This window comes from Solenopsis invicta, chromosome 1, assembly GCF_016802725.1.
Source record: "Solenopsis invicta isolate M01_SB chromosome 1, UNIL_Sinv_3.0, whole genome shotgun sequence".
NCBI classification, from domain to species: Eukaryota; Metazoa; Arthropoda; class Insecta; order Hymenoptera; family Formicidae; genus Solenopsis; species Solenopsis invicta.
Genome location: NC_052664.1, coordinates 3,653,453 through 3,668,117, shown reverse-complemented (window position 1 = coordinate 3,668,117; position 14,665 = coordinate 3,653,453). Strand labels below are relative to the sequence as shown.

The window sequence follows — 14,665 nt, the reverse complement described above, 5'->3', positions numbered from 1 at the left end:
CTACAAGAGCAAGCACAGCCAGCGCTGCTACGCAACAATCAAGTAAACAGCCAAATCAGTCTCGAAATCGACAACGAATATTCGTGCAGCCACCATTGTCATGCAACAGCCACATGTGCAGCCATCTCAGCCTTGAGATCCACAACGAACATTCGTGCACGCATCTCCTTCGAAACCGTCAGACACGCGGTGACTACGACACAAAATCTCAGTCAAGTGCAAGTGTAGTCATCCCGTGTCCGCCGCCATTCTCTGTACGGCCGTGCCATTCTCTCCTCGCCACTCAAGTGCAAGGACGGCCATATTAGCGGCACGATCTCGTCAAACTCAACGGACGACGACAGCCATATTGACGATCTCGTCGTCAAGCGTGAAAACAGCCAATCGGCTACGATCTCATCACCAAGCAGTAAGCCTGGCCATATTTCAAACGGCTTGTACTCATTGCCACTACCGAAACAACGGATTCTCATCGAACGAAGGGTACGACCACGAGGTTTCGTCTGTCACGAGGACGGCTTCGACGTCAATCCAGCAGCGGCTCTCTCCGCCATTACGATTCTTGACAACGACAAACAGCGGCTATTCGTCGCAGATTTTCGCATTATCAGCGACCTTCCAGTTACCGACCGAAACATCGAGGACGGCCGTCAGGACCGGACACTCTCGCGCGCGCGCGCATAGATAAGATAGGGAAGACTGTTATCCGTGTCGTTGCCAATTCATTGTAATTTTACAATATGCCCGAGGATCTCGCGGCTCTTAAGCGTCAACGTACGACCTTGAAAGGTTCGTGTACGCGTATCAAAACGTATGTTGAGGGGATTGCGGCCCCAAGCCCGGTGATACTCGCGCAGATTGAGAAACGCAAACTTAAGTTAGATCACTTTTTCACGGAGTACAACCGATTGCAATGTAAGATAGAGGCGCTAGACAAAAATGAGGCAAGCGATCGCGTTCTCTTTGAAGAACACTTCTATGCGCTATCGTCGAAAATGCGTGAAATATTAAATTTGACACGTACTGATCGCGATCTCGCAACTCCATCGTCTTCTCCTTCGACTTCTCGCGAAACTAGCAATCACCGCAACTCAGAATCGCATACGAGCATTCGGCTTCCTGAATTAAATCTCCCGGTTTTCTCTGGCAAGTACGACGAATGGTTTCCATTTTATGAGACATTTTATTCGGTTATTCATTCAAATGCGTTTTCAGTACTTGCGTGCATCATTGACGGGCGACGCAAGCAGCGTCGTCAATTCATTAGAAATTTTGGGCGCTAATTATATGGTCGCGTGGAATTTACTAAAGGAACGCTATGACAATAAACGCGTTATCGTGCAAAATCATATTAAGGCTTTAATGAGCCTACCGTCAATGATAAAAGAAAACTCCTCAGAACTGCGCCAGATTGCAGATGGCGCTGCTAAGCACTTACACGCGCTAGAAGCCTTGAAGCAACCTACTGACAAGTGGGACGATATTTTAACATACGTGTTAAGCTCTAAATTCGATAACCTCACGCTTCGCGAATGGCAATCGTCACTCACGGGCTCCGAATTGCCTACGCTTAAACAATTTTTTACATTCATTACGCATCATTGCCAAACTCTTGAAGCAACCTCCAAGTCAAGTGCTCACGCTGCAAAGAGCGACTCAAGGCCTAACCAATCGGGTTCTCAATTGAAACGTCGTTTGCCCTGTGCCGCTACAGTCAAGCTCAAGTGCAACTATTGTCAGGGAGAGCATTTAATATACAATTGCAAGGATTTTCTAACACTTCCGGTTGCCCAAAGAGTATCAGAAGTCCGCGGTCGTAAGATGTACAAATTGTCTGCGTCCTGCTGCTCACGCATCTGATAAATGTACTGCAGGATGTTGCAAGGTGTGTCAAGCAAGGTATAACACTTTGCTACATGTGAGCACTTCACTCAAGTCATCAAATGACAGTGCAACTAAGGGTGATGACATGCAACCAGCCGTGTCTTCCACCGTCTTGACAACGCATGCCATCAGTCAGCGCGATAGCGATCATCGTGTTTTATCCATCGCGGTTGTCTACGCCTTTGATCACGAAGGCTCGCCTAAGTTTTGCAAGGCGTTACTAGATTGCGGCTCACAGATCAATTTCGTTTCTAGAAAATTCGTAGAGTCCCTCTCCTTGAGACCAAGAAATTTCAATCTCTCGATATCCGGAGCAAACGGTGCTACCACTATGTCTTCACAAGCCGTCCGATTAAGAATACAATCGAGAATAAATTCTTATACGACGGTTATCGACTGTGTAGTTGCCGATCAAGTCACGGATAAAGTTCCAATCGTTTCTTTCAAACGTAAGGATTTCAAATTTCCTCCCAACATTCAATTAGCCGACCCGCAGTTCCACACCTCGTCAGAAATTGACTTATTGATAGGGGTAGACATTTTTTGGGAACTATTGTGCGTAGGTCAAATAAAGTCTTCACAATTCCATTCGACTCTTCACAAGACTCGCTTCGGATGGGTTTTGGGCGGTCGTTTTAATTCGGTTGAAACTATTTCCAGGGTGCAATTCTGCCATAAGCAATACTACGTTACATGAACAATTGAACAAGTTTTGTCAAATGGAGGACAATTTCGCACTTTCGAGCAATTACACGCCGGAGGAAGCATTTTGCGAACAGCATTTCTTAGCGAACGTAACGCAAAATCACGAAGGAAGGTATATTGTCAAGCTCCCGATCAAAGAGCATCTTCTTGACGCTCTCAAGGACTCCAAGGCAAATGCCTTGCAAAGATTCACCTATCTGGAGAAACGCTTCAATCGTGATCCTTTATTAAAGAGCGAGTACTCGCGCTTCATGCAAGAGTATATTTCCCTGGGCCATATGCGCCTAGCAGACCCGCAACCACAGGAAGAAGGTATGTCATTCTATTTGCCGCAGCATTGCGTGTTCAAGGGCCAGGATCGTAGTTCAAAGATACGCGTGGTTTTTGATGCGTCGTGCAAGAGCCGCAACGGCTTATCACTCAATGATGTGTTGATGGTCGGCCCCGTCGTCCAACAGGACTTAGCTACAATTCTGATCCGATTCCGCACTTTCCAATACGTTCTGGTTGCCGACATAATTAAAATGTACCGGCAGGTACTATTAGATCCCTCGCAAACACGTCTGCATAGGATACTATGACGCGACAGCTTTGATACCAAAATAAATGCTTAGGAACTAACTACTGTAACTTACGGGATGTCCACAATGTCATTCTTAGTAACAAGATGTCTAAAGCACTTCGCTGAACTTCATGTTTCAAAATATCCCGCGAGTTCAGTTTGCGTGCAGCGCGATTTTTATGTCGATGACATGCTCACGGGAGCAGATAGCATTCAAGATATTGAGTCAATTTGCGACGAAACCATACAGTTGCTCCGCTTAGGAGCGTTTGAACTAAGCAAATGAGCGTCGAATTGCCCCGACCTACTAACTTCTCTGAACGATCAGAATGATGTCTTGGAACAAATAAGCAACCAGATCAAATCCTCAGTGCTGGGGGAATCGGATCGAGGATACTCTTCATTTCTCTTGCAAGATCGAGTCATCGTGCAACGTTGTGTCCAAACGTACAATATTGTTTGAGGTATCTAGACTATTTGATCCTCTTGGTCTTCTAGGACCCTCCATCGTCTCAGCAAAACTCATTCTGCAAGAACTATGGCAGGCGGGAGATTGAGACAAATCCGTTCCTCAGGACATCCAGACTCGTTGGTCTGACTTCCGAGCGCAATTATTAGAAGTAGGTCAATTGCGAATATCAAGGCGCGTCAAATTTAGCACAGATCCTCAATGAGTACAGCTGCATGGCTTCAGCGATGCCAGCGAGCGCGCATATGGTGCCTGCGTGTATATGCGCGCTGAGATCGGCCCGAGTTAGTACCGCACAAAAGTATACGCGCGATCTCGTGTAGCGCCTATTAAGGTAGTGTCACTTCCCCGTCTTGAGCTATCCGCGGCCTTGTTGCTGGCTCGAATGATCTTTAAGATCAGCAATTTAATTGATCTAACAAATATACTATTGGTGTGATTCAACAATCACGCTGAACTGCCTAACGTCGTACTCCCGCAGATAGTCTACATTCGTAGCCAACAGGGTTGGTGAGATGCAACGCCTAAGCGACACCAGTCGTTGGCATCATGTGCCCTCTCTTAATAACCCGGCGGATCTTATATCACGCGGTCTGTATCCACGTGAGCTGATTATTTCTGACATGTGGTGGCATGGACCATCTTTTTTGCAGTCTAGCAAAAATTTATGGCCAGACAGTGGCTTTCCATAAATGGAAGGTGATATTCCGGAGCAAAAGAAACTCGCCATGCTTACAGTCGCAACTGATTCATCAATCGTAGCCGAACTGTTGAATAAGTTCTCTAATTTGAACAAAATATGCCGCATTGTAGCTTATTGCATCCGCTTCAACAAGACCTTCCGGCCGACGGTGCCATCTAGAATAAGTTCTCCCCCGGAGGCATCCCACTCGCTTGGCATAATATGCAAGGATGTGCATGCCTTCACACAAGAGTACAAGGCTCTTAATGAGGGAAAACCCATAAGCCCAACAAGCTCTCTTCTCACCTTATCTCCTTTTATTGACGACTCCGGAGTCATGCGTGTTGGGGGACGATTAAAAAATGCCGGTTGACATCCAGATGTTTGCCATCCAATTCTAATTTCGCGCCATCATGTTTTAACGCGTTTGATCATAGAACAGGCTCACGCCCGTACCCTGTACGCAGAGACGCAAGCAACTATGGCCGCTGTCAAACAACGATTTTGGCCGTTGGCCTTGCGCTCAAGCACGCGCAAGGTCATCCAAGGCTGCGTGAAGTGCTTTAGAGCAAATCCCCGTCAATCCGAAGCTTTAATGGAATACTTCCAGCCAGTCGAATCAAGATCTCTTGACCGCTTTCACAATGCGGCGTCAATTACGCTGATCCATTCTTGTTGCGCGAAAGCAAGAAACGTAAAGCGAGGCTTCAGAAGGCCTACGCCTCCATATTCGTGTGCTTTGTCACGAAAGCTGTACACATCGAGCTCGTGAGTGACTTGAGCTCTTACGCCTTTATAGGTGCCTTTAAACGTTTTTTATCTCGTTGCCGTAAACCATCGCGTATGTTTTCCGACAACGGGACCAACTTCGTAGGCGCCCAAAAACAACTCAAAGAGTTTTACGAAGCCTATCTTAAGGAATCCATTCAGTCCAACTTAAAAAAAATTTTCTCTAGTCAAGAAATTCTTTGGACCTTCATTCCACCGAATGCCCCCCATTTCGGCGGAATGAATTATGGGAAGCGGCGGTGAAGGCGATGAAGTATCATATGACTCGAATAATAGGAAGTGCGCATTTAATTTATGAAGAGTTTCAAACCGTTTTATGCGAAATTGAAGCGATATTAAACTTACGCCCGATCACTCAATTAAACGCAGATCCGAAAGATCTCACATGTTTGACACCAGGTCATTTCCTTATTAGCACGACTCTCGACAGTTTTCCCTATACCGATTTAAGCGACGTGCCTGAAAATCGACTCGTTCGCTGGGAGCGTGTAGAACAATTACGGCAACATTTTTGGCGCAGATGGGCTAATGAATATGTTAGTTCTTTACAGGAACGATCAAAGTGGAGAAACAATAAAGGCCCCCAACTGCAAGTAAATCAACTAGTCTTTTGTAAACAAACAAACGCACCTCCCATGCAATGGCCCATTGGACGAGTGCAAGAGGTGCACACAGGTTCTGATAACGTCGCTCGAACCGCTACTATATGAACCGCAAAGGGAGTGCTCGTCCGGCCTTTAACAAGATTAGCAATCTTGCCGCTCAAAGAAAATCTGACGACCACTAACAACTCGTAGTTTAAGTACTATTACAAGTATTATAAGATAATTTGTTTGAGTTAGTCAGGCGTCATTTTAATGTTAATCACATTATTACACTAGTTATAATCTCAAGCTCAGTATGCTCATTCTTTAATCTATTACAAGCCATCTCTCCGTCGTTTAATGTTCTATTGGTATAATTTTACTTGAATTGAAAATTCATACTTCCAAGGGGAGCGGCGTTGTTCGGTATTTATAATACGTTTCGAAGTTACTCAAGTTGTGATTACTATAAATAGAATTTTTATTTTCTTTTGCGTTCATTGCCAAAGCGTGCTATGCTTAAGCTTCTCGCGCCCTCTAGTCTTCGCTCGCACGGCCTCGTTATCTTCGCGGCTTTCCGGTAGCCTTTGTGCGCGCTCGGCTCTCGAGACGCTCTCTCTGCAAGAAGCCGTCCGACAGATCGGATCGTTTTTACGCCGGCTGTGAGTAATCTCTCGATTGAGATGTAAGTGCTCGTTCTAGTGTGCTCAATTTAATAAAGAAACTAAGAGAACATCAGTCTCTCGGCCACGTTTATTGTGACGGCCTATTTATCCCGTAAGCCAACGTGGAGCATCTACGGCGCAACCTACAACTTTTGGCGTTGAGATCTTCCCCCACCATCAGTGGCCTAGGAGAGCAACTCAAAATGTTGCTCTCCATACCGTGCGGGGGGGAGTTTGAAGCGGCTCTCCAGGGCCGCTTCAAACTCCCCCCTATTTAAGCTAGGGGGAAGATAACAGCCCAGGACATCGATGGGTTCATACTCGACATTAACGAAGCCCTCACACGCCGATATTGGGATCATCAGCGGAGCTCCAGGCACGTGTTGGCTGACCATCGCCACCCTCCCCGAGAAATCCCCAACCCAGTTGGAGTTACCCTTGGGAATCCTATACGGATCGGCGACGATAGCCAGCCCGTCAACCCCCTCCGCCAGGCTTTGCGCAAGCATGTCCTGCGCAGCCCTGGCGTGATTGAGGTTGGCCTGGAGGAGCCTAAGGGGCACTTTGTTGTTGCTCCTGAGTCTCTTCCATCTCCTTCATCTTGACGCAGTTGGCGTCGTCCTTCCTTTTATTCCTCACCCTTTGCGAGAGAGGAGGGTCTACCTCGGGGGCCAAGGTCAGAGGTAGGGTCGGAGTTGTATTGTGGTCGACCCTCCTTCTTTGCGGCCCCCCGTGCTCCGGGGTGCCTTTTGAGGCTTGTTCGCCAGGCACCCTTTTGCACCGATTTTATGTTCGGCAGGCTTGCCCGCGTCTTTACAGACCGGGCAGCCCGCTTTTTCCATGCAGGCATTGGCCAAATGGTCAATGCCACCGCATTTGTAGGAGCAGCCGAATCTATCGACTCGGCTGCTACATTTGACCTGAACATGTCCCATGGCCAGGCACTTGCGGCACTCCAAAAGGCGGCGGAGGTCTAGCAGATCAGCTGCTGTCGCCCCCTCCCTCCCCACGATTGAGGAGGAGGGGGGCGACAGCGCCAATATGGAGATGAGGAGGCGACCCTCCTCCCCTGCGGCTGCCGGCCCCGCCTTTGGGACACGCAGCCGCGGGAGAAGGGCTCCTCACATCGTTGAGCCCGGCAAGGCAGATCCGACCTGACGGTCCGGAAGCGCCCCTGCGGCATAACGCGGAGCCGTTCCTCCCGCTGCCTCGCCGGGGCGGGGGAAGAGGGAAGGGTCTTCTCTCTCCCCCCCAGTTCAGAATGTAGGGCCGCGCCGCCGTCATCGCGGCGCGAAGAGGCCCGGGAACCATCCGGCGGAGGCCGGACCCCCGGGCCATACCCCCAACGACAACAGGGGAAGAAGCGAGGGAGGGACGGTGTCCCTCTCCCCCGACCTAGGGCAGGCTAAGCTCTTAAGCCCTGCTAGGGGCGCCTTTCGTAAATGAACTAAGGCGCCTCTAGCGAGATGAGTCGGCCGCCAACTGGCCGACTGGGTCCGGGGGGCTCCGGAAGCATGCTGCACGCGTTCCCGGAGCCCCCCAGTCATGGACCAGGGCAGAACACCCGGAGACGTTTTAGTGGGTATGTCCCCGTCGACATGTCGTCGGCGGGGAAGAGCCCTACATAACCACCAGGCCTCCCCCGGGGCCTGGAGTATGCGGTAACGCATTTCCTCTCCGTTATCAAAAAAAAGGCACTTGCGGCACTGGAACCCCCGTGGAGGGAGCAGTACGGCCCGGCAGCTGGACCACCCCACTCTCAGTCGGGGGTGGACAGCACTACTTTGCCCGCCCTCACGGGGCAGCGCACCCAACAGGTGCCCAGCCTCTCGGATCCACCTGTGACTCCCAGAACCTCGGCCACCTCATTCGGGGTGACCGAGTCGTCCAGGTCCAAAATGCGCAACTCGACCGTCTTGGATGGTCGAGTCACCTTGACGTTATCGCAGTCTCTAAGGGCCGCCCTGATACCCTCGGCCAAAGCATCGGCTTTGATGCCGTTATCGACGCTCCTGACTTCGAGTATCAGGGCTCCCGTCATCGCCCTCCGGGGGCGTAGGTCCTCTATACCGAGGAAAGAAAGATTGACTCTCTCCCTTGCAATCTTTAAGACCTCGGCGTATGCGCCCGGGTCAGCACAGGTCACCGCGACGGCCGCCGTTATCAGCGGCCTGATCTTGGGTGACCTCGCCGAGCCGCGGGCACCAGGTCCAACTAAGGTTGAGCCACCCAATCCTGTTTTACCTCCCTCTTGGCCACTCCTCTTCTTCTTCTTGGAAGAAGTACCTGTCGGAGGAAGAGGAGGGATTTTTTTGGGGGGGGGGGAGCTTTTGCCCCGTTCTTAGCGGATTGAGCAGCCGCTTTCTTTTTCGTCTTCCGCAAAATCACTTCTGTCCATAGTTCTAGGATGGAGGGTGTGGTTTGTTCCTTTGGAAGGAGGGTGGCGGCAGTCTTCTTGCTGCTCACCACACCCGTGCCACCCTGACCACGGTCTTGGCTTGGGGAGTTCTTAGCCCCAGCCGGGGCCGCCTTTCTTTTTTCAACGGCCTTATTCGCCGAGAGAATTCCCATCTCGTGGAGGACGGCCAGAAAGAATCTGTTTAGGATCTCCCTAAGGCTGGCCTCCGTTATCGTGTTCTCCCTTCTCCTCTCGTTCGCCCTCGCCTGTCTTGTCTCTTTAGTAAGACGCAGAGATGAGACTCTATCTTCATGGTGAAAGTTAGATCGACGTCCATTAGAAGTCCATGAAACCTCCATAGTTCCATGGGATTTTATTTCCATCATGGAAGTCAGATAGATCTTCATTAGACATCCATGTAATTTTTATAGCTCCATGAGATATTACTTCCATCATGGAAGTCAGATAGACGTCCATTAAACATCCATCTAATCTCCATAGCTATATGAAATTTTATTTCCATTATGGAAGTCAGACATACGTCCATTAGAAATCCATGAAACCTCCATAGCTCTGTGACGATAGCATCGTTATGCAGGTAAATTATATCTCTTTTTTGCTCGCACGCCGGATTATAACATATCGTTCCATCTCTTTTACTTGCACACCCGATCACGTGACGTCAGTACTCTCCGTCTCGCTCACTAGCACACGCGGCCACGTGACGTCGGTTCCGTTCTCCATCTCGCTCGCTCTTGCGCCCGGTCGCGTGACGTCACGCGTAGCATCGCGCGGGCACGTGCGCGTAGGTGCACGCCAAAAAGTGGGGTAAACAGGCGGTTCCGACTGCGTGGGCGGCTGGAGGGTATAAATACGGAGCCATATCAGGAAAGAGCAACCAGTCGGTTCCAAATCACCGGTACCGACACTCCGGGAGTACTTGGAGATCCCTGGCTGTTCTCGGCTTCCTTATACCGGGTGTATTCGGTTTCCTGGAAGCCCCTGACACCGGGTGTTCTCGGTTATCCGCACTCCTGTGCCGGGCGTTCTCGGCTTCCTGACGCAGGCCGTTCACGGCCTTCCTGACACCGGGCGTTCTCGGGTATCCGCACTCCTGTGCCGGGCGTTTTCGGCTTCCTGACACAGGCCGTTTACGGCCCCCCTGATACCGGGCGTACTCGGTTATTCCGTACCGCACTCCTGCGCCGGGTGCTCTCGGCTTCCTGATACCGGGCGTACTCGGTTACTCGTTTCTTTACCTGTTACCTGTCCTGTAATTTCGATTCTTAATTTTCGTTTTATTTTCAGAGCAAATTTAGAATAATTTCACTCGGTCGGCGACGACGCGTTTACCCGGAGTTACAACTTTCTCGCCGGATTTTCCTTGGATATCCTCCGTCCCGAGCGTTCCGTCCGAACAAGCGCCCTCCTAGCAAAGCGAGCGTATCTTGACCCCTTCCTCAAGTGAGCGCTAGTTAATAAGTTGCGTTACCATTAAGTCCGCGTTACTCGTAATATTTTCCGAGCGTTAGTTTGTAAGATCCGCGTTTCGTATTTAGGCTTAAGATTTCAATCGACACCGCGAGCGCTATAATTTAGTTTAAGTTTTCTACGTGTTCTCTATGCGTGTACGTTATAATTAGTTTTAAGTTCTTTCCGCGTGTGAACAAACGTTCCGGGGAACACGAGTTCTGAAGGTGTTAACTTCCTCTCTTCCTAATAAATTTTTATTTTTTTTGTATCACGGAGTGTGAGGAGATTCTGATTTAAAATAAATATTTTATTAATTTTTTTTTCAAATCGGAGTTCCTTCTTTTCTCGACCCTGGCACCGGCGAGCTAATCCGCGACCGCAAGAAAAGTCGTACCGTTACAGCTCTATGGAATTTTACTTTCATCATAGAAATCAGACAGACCTCCATTAGAAGTCCATGAAACCTCCATAGCTTCATGGGATCTTACTTCTATCATAGAAGTCAGATGGACGTCCATTAAAAATCCATGGAACCTCCATAGCTCCATAGGATTTTACTTCCGTCATGCATGGAAGTCAGATAGATCTCTATTAGAACTTTATCTCAACTCTATAACAAATATATTCTATCATTACATTATAAACGTCCATTGAACATTTGTTGTAAGTTAATGTACGTAGAATAATGGAAAATTATATGTTGAGATATTTACATGTAGTTTGGTCTTACATTTATGTCTCCTGCACACTAGACGCGAAAATGCTTGCTGCGTGGCAAGCGTTTCCGCATCCAGTGCGCAGGAGCCATTAGATCGTCTTATAAGTACATATACGATCTTTTATTCATTGTCAAATAGCCGCATTAGCTTCTTAAGATTGTGCTTAAGACGATTTTAAATTGAGAACAAACCTATATAGAAATTGACTTCCAGTGGATGTCCATCACCCTTTCATAGTTTCATGGAAAATCTATCTTTATGGTGAAAGTCAGATGGATATCCATTAGAAGTCCATGAAACATCCATAGCTCCATGGGATTTTATTTCCACTATGGAAGTCAGATGGACGTCTATTAGAAATCCATAAAATCTCTATAGATTTATGAGATTTTACTTCCATCATAGTAATAGATTCCGTAAAGCGTATAATGCGCATGACGTAATCCTTGTTGATCACCGAAAGTTAAACAAAGATAAAATGTTACATTGCGTACATCATGCGCTCTCTTTACAGAATTTTGTCATTATCTTTTTATCAAAACAATTTTGCAACTAATTTGTTTATAAAAATTATAACAACTATGACAATTTAAAAAGCGTTATATATGTTTTTTTAGTAATTTTTCCCGGTGAATCGATTGGCGCAATCAATTTTCCTCTACAGTCATTTTTGAAAATTTGTTTATAACAATTAATTGCAAAATTAACTTTGGCAACGGGCTTTTTACGTCATTAATGTTTTTTCATGCTCCGATACTATTTCTAATTGTTGTTTTTTGACTAATTTGGCTATGGGCAGAAACAGGTTTTATTTATTTATATAATTTATATTAAAAATATCTAAGGCTAAACAAACAAAGGGTTAGCAAAAGTGTCTCCGTAGGGGTCTGGAGTCGTTCCGGGGTCTCCCGAGGCTGCGGATCAACTCCAGATACAGGAATTAGCGTTCCTGCGGTTTTCCGAGTTCGTTAGGAGATCTGCGGTCTCTTGTAGACCGTAGATTCAGAGATCTCAGCGACCCTGGCGCCCGAGCTGACCGTAATCCATCACGTGCTGAAATTACGTGCGGTATGGATCGCGGACCTGGGCCTCACCGCCTGGGCCCCGAGGAGTCAACCTCTATAAAAAATCTAAGGCTGGCGTCTGGGACGCGGGATGTTGCTCCGTGTAACAGCGGTGCAGGGCTTCGTGTCTCGAACGCCAACATGGTTATTTGATTGGCAGTTTGCTGCCACGGGGGGGGGGTGACGGTCCGAGGGGGTTCCTGTCGGGCGCTTGCGCTTACCTGAGGGCTCTCCGGCCCGGCTCCCTCCCCCCCTGAATGATTTGTCGTCCATTGACTGCCTTGGGCCGACGGTCCCCGGACGTCAGCCGAGTAGATTCCAGTGTGAGGGGTAAATAAGACCCCAATTATAAATTTTTATGGACGACGACAAAAGGAAGTTACCACGCAGAGGTGACCGGCACCCCAGGGCCGGCAGGGGGAGGGGGGGCTAGTGTCCCGGGATCCCCACTGTCGTCATCGAGCGACGGGCGGTCAAGCGGGGTGCCCACAGGTTCCGCCAACCACAGGGTTACTGTAGGGACCGGAGAGTGCAACCCCGGTGACGCCCGGCCGACGGCGGGCTCGACGCACCTCTCGAAACTGTGGGAGCGCTACGGGTCCGACGTTGAACGGACGACCCGAGAGGAGTTGAGGAAGCTGGAGCATATCGATACCTTGTTAAACGTTGAACACGTCTTTTCCTCGGAGAATGGGTGCTGGGTCGAGCCGGCTCAGCGAGCCGTGAACTCCGCCCCGAATGCTGGAAAGGAAACGGCCTCGCTGCCCGGTGGGCGGTCTGGGGTGAAGCCGGCTGTTCAGGCCCCCGTGCCGCCCACTGGGGAGCTGCCACCTGGCGGACGCCGCAAATCGGACGTCGGTGGACGGAGCCTAGGTGGCGAGGCGCTCGCGTTCTTTGTCCTCGGGCCGGTCGTTTGGTAGACGCTGTGTGGCGGATGCCGGGAGACCTGGCGGGGACAATGGGCCGCGGCGATCACGCTCGCGTTCGCCGATCCGCCCCCGCGGGGATGGATCGGTGCAAGGAGGAAAAATGAGATGTGACCAGGGGCTCGAGAGAGCCGGTCGCTCTTCCAGCTGAGCCTGTGGAGGAGGTTGTGGTCACCCTGGATATTCCGGGTGTGCCGGCGAAATCCCGGAAACAACCACGGAGGAAGCGTACTTGCGGCCGTCCTTGTCTTGACGAGAGCGGAACTTTTAGGTTTCTGTCTCCTCTGTCGGACGGGGCGGCCATAGAAGACCGGCTCCAAGGAAGACCTATGGAGAGATTCAGAGCCCAACGTCTCAAACCGAACGTCATACGTAGCTCTGAGTCGGAAAGCGAGCTGTCACCGGGAGGGAGGGGGTCCGATGCGCGGCCCAGGCAGCGCATCAAGATTTCCCCGACACTGTTCACTCCCGAACAAAGGCGGGAATTAGATCTCCCGCAGCACCACAACCGATCTGGCCGGCTTGGCTGACGGTTGGCTGCGGGAGGTTGTAACTGCCCGGACAAAGCGCACCAGGCTCGGGATGCATGGTGCCTTGTCCGGGCAGATAAAGAAATGCACACATCTCGCCCGGGAAGCGGTTATGAACCTGGCCTATCGGGCCATGGGGACGCTTCGGGCAAAATGATGGACAAAAGGAAGCCTCGGCCGCGGCGCGAGAGGAGAAGTTACGAATCCTCTGCGCTGAGGTCGAGGAGTTACGAGGGCAGCTGCGGGTCGCGAGAAGAGCTCTTATGCTCCAATCGGGGCCCTCGACTGCGTCCCAGAAAGAGGGGAAAGTTTCATCTGCCCTATGCGTAGGGTGGGGGTCCGCGTGTCCGGGTTCTTTGACACTATTACACTAGAGGAGGTAGCAGCTGCGTTGGCCGACGCCGGGGCCTGCAGCGCTCATGATATAAAGATGGGCAGCGTGATTCGCTGCTGCCGGGGCATGGGCTCTGTGATCGTGCAGTGCTCGGTCGCGGCGGCTGCGAAATTGGCTAAAATGGGGCAAATGGCCCTGGGCTGGGCGGCTGCGCGCGTAGAGGCGCTTAAGGCGCTTTCTCAGCGCTGCTTCCGCTGCCTGGCTCAGGGCCATACACAGCACCGGTGCCCCGGTTACACGGACCGGACCCGGTGCTGATTCAACTGCGGCGGAGAAGGCCACACTTGGGCTCAGTGCGCAAATCAGCCGCACTGTCCCAAGTGTGCGAGTCGAAGCAGGGCGTCCGACCACCGTCCGGGTGGTCCAAGCTGCCCGAAAATCCCCCCCAAGCCAAGGATGGCAGGGGGGCCTCCTCCACCTTCCTCGGGTACGGGGAGGGCAGAGGAGATGGAGGTAGAACGGCCTCCGTCTCCGCCGGATGCCGGCGCTGCTCGCGGCGTTCAGGCCGCCGGGGGCGACACACCGGCGGAGCCGGGTGCCGCCGCGGAGGGTGCGTCCCCGGCTGAGGGGGTCTCTGTCGATGGGGTTCCCTCGGCGGGGGACGTTGGGTTGCCGAGGTCCTCTTTGGACTCTTCGGAGTCCGGGAGGGCATCCCCGCCGCCTAAAACTGTAAGAAGCGAAGACGCGGCGGACGCGGCTAGCGTTGATAGCCACGCGTCCGGAGAGAATTTCCCCGAGGCCAGGGTGATGTTCTCGCCTCTCCCCCTTCCACTCCCGCAGAAAGAGGGAAAGAGGCGCGGGGCCTCTAGGCCCGTGAGCGG

At 50.9% G+C, this 14,665-nt stretch overlaps 1 protein-coding gene across 1 annotated transcript; it reads left to right on the top strand.

The window, feature by feature from the left end:
- Window positions 1–740: 740 nt before the first annotated feature.
- On the top strand, window positions 741–3,769 carry LOC105207483. Its single transcript, XM_011176981.1, has 5 exons — window positions 741–944; window positions 1,216–1,816; window positions 1,875–2,333; window positions 2,545–3,125; window positions 3,650–3,769. The coding sequence occupies exons 1-5, from the start codon at window positions 741–743 to the stop codon at window positions 3,767–3,769; spliced, it is 1,965 nt and encodes a 654-aa protein (XP_011175283.1).
- The last annotated feature ends 10,896 nt before the right edge of the window (window positions 3,770–14,665 follow it).

What these genes read in the sequence shown, in the direction of transcription:
- LOC105207483 (XM_011176981.1), top strand. Translation starts at nt 741, where the DNA reads ATGCCCGAGGATCTCGCGGCTCTTAAGCGTCAACGTACGACCTTGAAA. An exon ending in AGTATCAGAAGTCCGCGGTC is followed by an intron (nt 1,817 to 1,874) that starts GTAAGATGTACA and finishes AATGTACTGCAG; the next exon opens with GATGTTGCAAGGTGTGTCAA. An exon ending in TAATTAAAATGTACCGGCAG is followed by an intron (nt 3,126 to 3,649) that starts GTACTATTAGAT and finishes TTGGTCTTCTAG; the next exon opens with GACCCTCCATCGTCTCAGCA.